We start from the raw sequence: 4,407 nt of genomic DNA on the forward strand, positions 1-4,407 counted from the left end.
TTGTCACAAATTGACCCAAGTGCGCTCATGTTCACGTTAATGTTTGCCAAAAACCATTATTTGCAGTAGCAGATACAGAAACCTTTTCAACTCAAATTTTCGGAGGGATGTTCGAATCAAGATTGTAGATATTCATCATTTTAGCGACTAAAAATTTCGTAAAGCTCAAAGCTTCTTAGGAATTCCAAAGGTAGTATTTAGGGAGTTTTTACAATTTATATTCGATAAATGTTGTAAAGTTCGAACGTTGGCTTTAGAATTCGAAAGGCATTTGTAAGGGGGATTTTCACTATTCATATATTTGAAGTTTTCAAACCTTAAGAAATTCGAAAGCCACTCTTTTACCCGTTCTTCTCCTCCTGGGCTTCTCTCTCTCTCTCTCTAGACTATGTCGCCTGGGTCTTCTCCTCGGGATGGGCCAGATGGAGGAGGCGCCGGCAGCCGCCATGGCAGGGAACCCCCCACCTGCAGCACCCTCCCCTCCCTGGTTTCCTCCTTCGTAGACGCCTTCGTCGACTACGCCGCCGGCGGTCAATTCCTGCCCCCCCTTCCGCACCCCCCCGCCTCCGCCCCCCCCACCCGCCTCCCCCCCGCGCAGCGCCTCATTGCCATCGGTGACATTCACGGTGACCTCCCCAAGGCCCGCGAGGCCCTCCGCCTCGCTGGCGTCATCGACCATGCTGACCGCTGGGTTGGCGGCTCCACCACCGTCGTGCAGGTTGGGGACCTCCTTGACAGGGGCAGCCAGGAGTTGCAGGTTATCTACCTGCTTGAGCGGCTGAGCCGAGAGGCGCAGCGTGCCGGTGGAAACCTGGTCGTCATGAACGGGAACCACGAGATCATGAACATGGAGGCAGATTTCCGGTTTGCAACAAAGGGCGCGTCCGAGGAGTTTGAGAAGTGGGCATTCTGGTACGAGCGCGGCAACCGAATCAAGGAGCTCTGTGATGGCATGAAGAGGCCCGATTTGTACAGCGACCTACCTGGTATGAGCTTCTCCAGTAACGTGTTCTATCACTGCATGTTTGAGAGATGCCCTGCTGCAGAGGTACCACATGATCCAATTGTTTTGTGTCATCATCCCATGTCTGTCTCTGATTTTCAGAGACCATTGTTGCATTCCTTCTCCGTTTCTTCATGAAATTTCTGGTAGATACTGCACTTTGACATACTTGTTCTTAATATTTGCTGCAAACAATTGGATCTTACGCTATAAGTTTTACAGTTTCTATTTTCCGAACTTACAGAGTAGCATGGTTTTAAATCAGTGCCAACATGTAAATTATATGTCTTCAACATTTCAGATACTGTAAATGAAGGACACAGGGCAAGATTTGCTGCATTGAGACCTGGAGGTCCGATCTCTGCTCGTTTCTTGGCAGACCATCCAACTGTTTTGATGGTTGGAGGAACAGTTTTTGCCCATGGGGGCATTCTTCCATCTCATGCGAGGTACGGACTGGAGAAAATGAATGCAGAGGTGAAAACTTGGATCTTGGGACACACAGGTCAATTTGGGCCAAAATATCTCCATGGAAGAGATGCGGTGGTTTGGGTTCGAAAGTTTTCAGAGATCAAAGGGAGGCTATGTGACTGTGATATGTTGGAGAAATCATTGGAGGCCATACCAGGATCAACCAGGATGATAGTCGGGCATACCATTCAGCAACCTTTTGGCATCAATGGTGCATGCTCGAACCGAGTTATTCGAGTTGATGTAGGGATGTCTGCAGGATGTGGCAATGCACCACCAGAAGTCTTAGAAATCAGCAAGGATGAGCATTTGAGAGTTCTGACAAGGACAACTGATCGTCACATCAAGACCACATTAGACCAGCCTGCTTGGGGACAAGAAGATTCTGGATTGGCATCCATACTTAGGGAGGGTGGCATAAAGTAGTCATTGTGAAGGAGTGCTTGTGGCATCTGACTAGAGAACCTTCTTGTTACATGACAAAATACTCATTTCCCTCCAGAGAACCTCGAGTGTGGTAGCTGCCAATTTCCAAGTGGCCCCTACTACAGATTTGTTAGTGTTGTGGGGTCCATGATTCTTGTCAGCAGGCAGCTGACAGGACAGGAAGAACAGTATTGTTCATATGAAAGTGATCATTCACTTGTATTATTACTAAAGAGTGAATGCATTGATGAACTCAAATGTAAGATGACTCTTTAGGGCTCTGTCAATAAACTCATTCTAGACTTACATGTCATAGTGAACATGCAAATATTGACATCTCATGAGTGGCTATTCCACATTATTCATGTCTTTCTTTACACTTACTTTAGATTGTATGAAATGAGCAAGTGCAGTGGATCTATGCCTGTATGACATGAGCAGGTGTAGTGGATTTATGCCAAAATAGCAGTTGCTAGCATACTCCTTTAAAGGGGGTTCATTTCTGGTTGTAAAAGGCAAAGTGGGATTTTCGTTTAACATGCTTTAGGACTGCTCTACGTGCTTGTGAATCAAGTACAAATTTGAATAAAATTCCTTAAGACACATGCATGTACGTAAGTCATATGCACACTTTTTTGTTCTTGCTAAGCTGCATGCTATAAGGGCAAGCCCAATGCATGGGAGTTGCACCTGGTGTCTATGTAAATGGTAGGCACATTTGTATATCAATGGGTGACTAGTACATTAGTTCTGCATATCTCCACATTGAGAGGTCTGAATCCTCTATTGGGATAGACATGTAAAAAGAATCATGTAGGAGTAGCTCACATGGGCGAATATTTGTGGGTCATTTTTATTTTTTGACATTGTGTGAGGTGCAAATTGCGAATAAGCAGCATCATTGGTTATTCCACAGGAGTGGTGGTTTTGCAAAATGTCACCCACAACTCCTCTTTTTGTGGTTAGGCTTATAGTCACTTGGGTTGCTTGGCATGGAAGTGATAGAGACATCTCTGCAATGACAATTTAGGACAACTGATGGAAGGAGAACTAAATGAAAAGTGCCTTTGGATCTTTGACTTCACCTTCACTACCCTTTTCTTCCTTCCCATGTAACTCCTTAAGTGGAATTGTAAGAGTCTCGAAAGGCCAAATGATATGTGCTGCCATCATAGGAGTAGAATAGCTAGTAGGAGAAAAGTGGACTTGAGGCTAAGGCATAAATATCCTAATCAATGTCCAAGTAAGCTAGCATCGAGAACTCATGGCCCAAAGAACATTTACAATGGCAAAAACCCAATAAAAGCTTGTTTGCCTATGTAAAATTATTTCCCCAAGTATGCCACTAATTGAATGTTAGGATAGAAATGAAGTGGTAGTCATGATAATTACTTATGTAGGGCAATAGGACTTGGAAGTTTGCATTCAAATCAAAATATTGATCTCAAGCATGGCAATAGCTAGCAATCCAAGCTTTCAATGTGCTTGTCTCATTGATAACTTGTAACTAAAGTCCATCAAATCATAGTTGGCATAGGAGAAGCCTTTGGGAAGGAATGCAATAGCAAATACTACTCAATAATCCACATCCTTAGCCTTAGTAGTTAATTCATTGATAAGATGTAGTCCATGAGAGGTATAAACACCCAAAGTCTATCCCATGAAAAAGTTACAACGATCCAATTATTGTGATCCCTCAATGGACTTAGGGTAGAATCTCTCCTACTATCCTTAGGCAAAAGCAATCATGATATAAAAGCTTATAGGATCAAAGATTCGAGAATCATTCCATGGGTAATATTGAAGAGGGAAAAGCTAAAACCATAATGCATTGGTTGATATCTCAAATGCAAAAGTTCTCTTGTGAGACCAAGTGTTGATGATTGCTTCGGCTTGGTGTTATCATTTATTTTGATAGCTTGTAAATTTCAAGTTTGTAGAGGTGATTTTGTATCCTCTAGTCTTGTGAAAATCGAGGAAGAGCTCTTGAGATTGAGGCATCGAATTGGTTAGTTTGATGAAGGAATGTATACTATCCTCCATCGCTATCACAATTTTTCTACTTGTTATTTGAAACATGTGGTTAGCTGATTAGTGTTGGTTTCTTTTTTGCATGACCATTGAAAAAGCAACAAGCAATACAAGTAACCATCATGTTAATTCTTCCTATTGCACATGGTTTATTAATGAGGTAGAGCAAAGGTTGATGGTGGTGAACAAAGAATGTGAATGGTGTGGTAGGCAAATATTGTTTGAACATCTTTATGACGTATGCCATCCCTAGACCTTCCTACTTTGCAATTGAATGATTCATTTCTACATCAATAAGGTATTGATTAGTTGCGCTCACATGAAAGTTTATATTTTGCTCACCAAGCTAGCACAACTCTACTCCTATCAAGACCTTTAATGGATTGTTAGGCACATGCAAAGTCCAATCTAGGGCTTGTAATGTTATCTACAATGATTGGATCATTCTCTAGTTCTTGTAGGCTTCCAGATAGTCC

The 4,407-nt window shown here is 42.7% G+C and overlaps 1 protein-coding gene across 1 annotated transcript; it reads left to right on the plus strand.

The window, feature by feature from the left end:
• The first annotated feature begins 348 nt into the window (after window positions 1–348).
• SLP2 (Calcineurin-like metallo-phosphoesterase superfamily protein) lies at window positions 349–2,390 on the plus strand. The gene is made up of 2 exons (XM_087681249.1): window positions 349–986; window positions 1,305–2,390. The coding sequence occupies exons 1-2, from the start codon at window positions 389–391 to the stop codon at window positions 1,898–1,900; spliced, it is 1,194 nt and encodes a 397-aa protein (XP_087537375.1). The 5' UTR covers window positions 349–388; the 3' UTR covers window positions 1,901–2,390.
• The last annotated feature ends 2,017 nt before the right edge of the window (window positions 2,391–4,407 follow it).

Source organism: Lygodium microphyllum, chromosome 1, assembly GCF_053477565.2.
Source record: "Lygodium microphyllum isolate KBCC chromosome 1, Lygodium_microphyllum_v1.1.10, whole genome shotgun sequence".
NCBI lineage: Eukaryota > Viridiplantae > Streptophyta > Polypodiopsida > Schizaeales > Lygodiaceae > Lygodium > Lygodium microphyllum.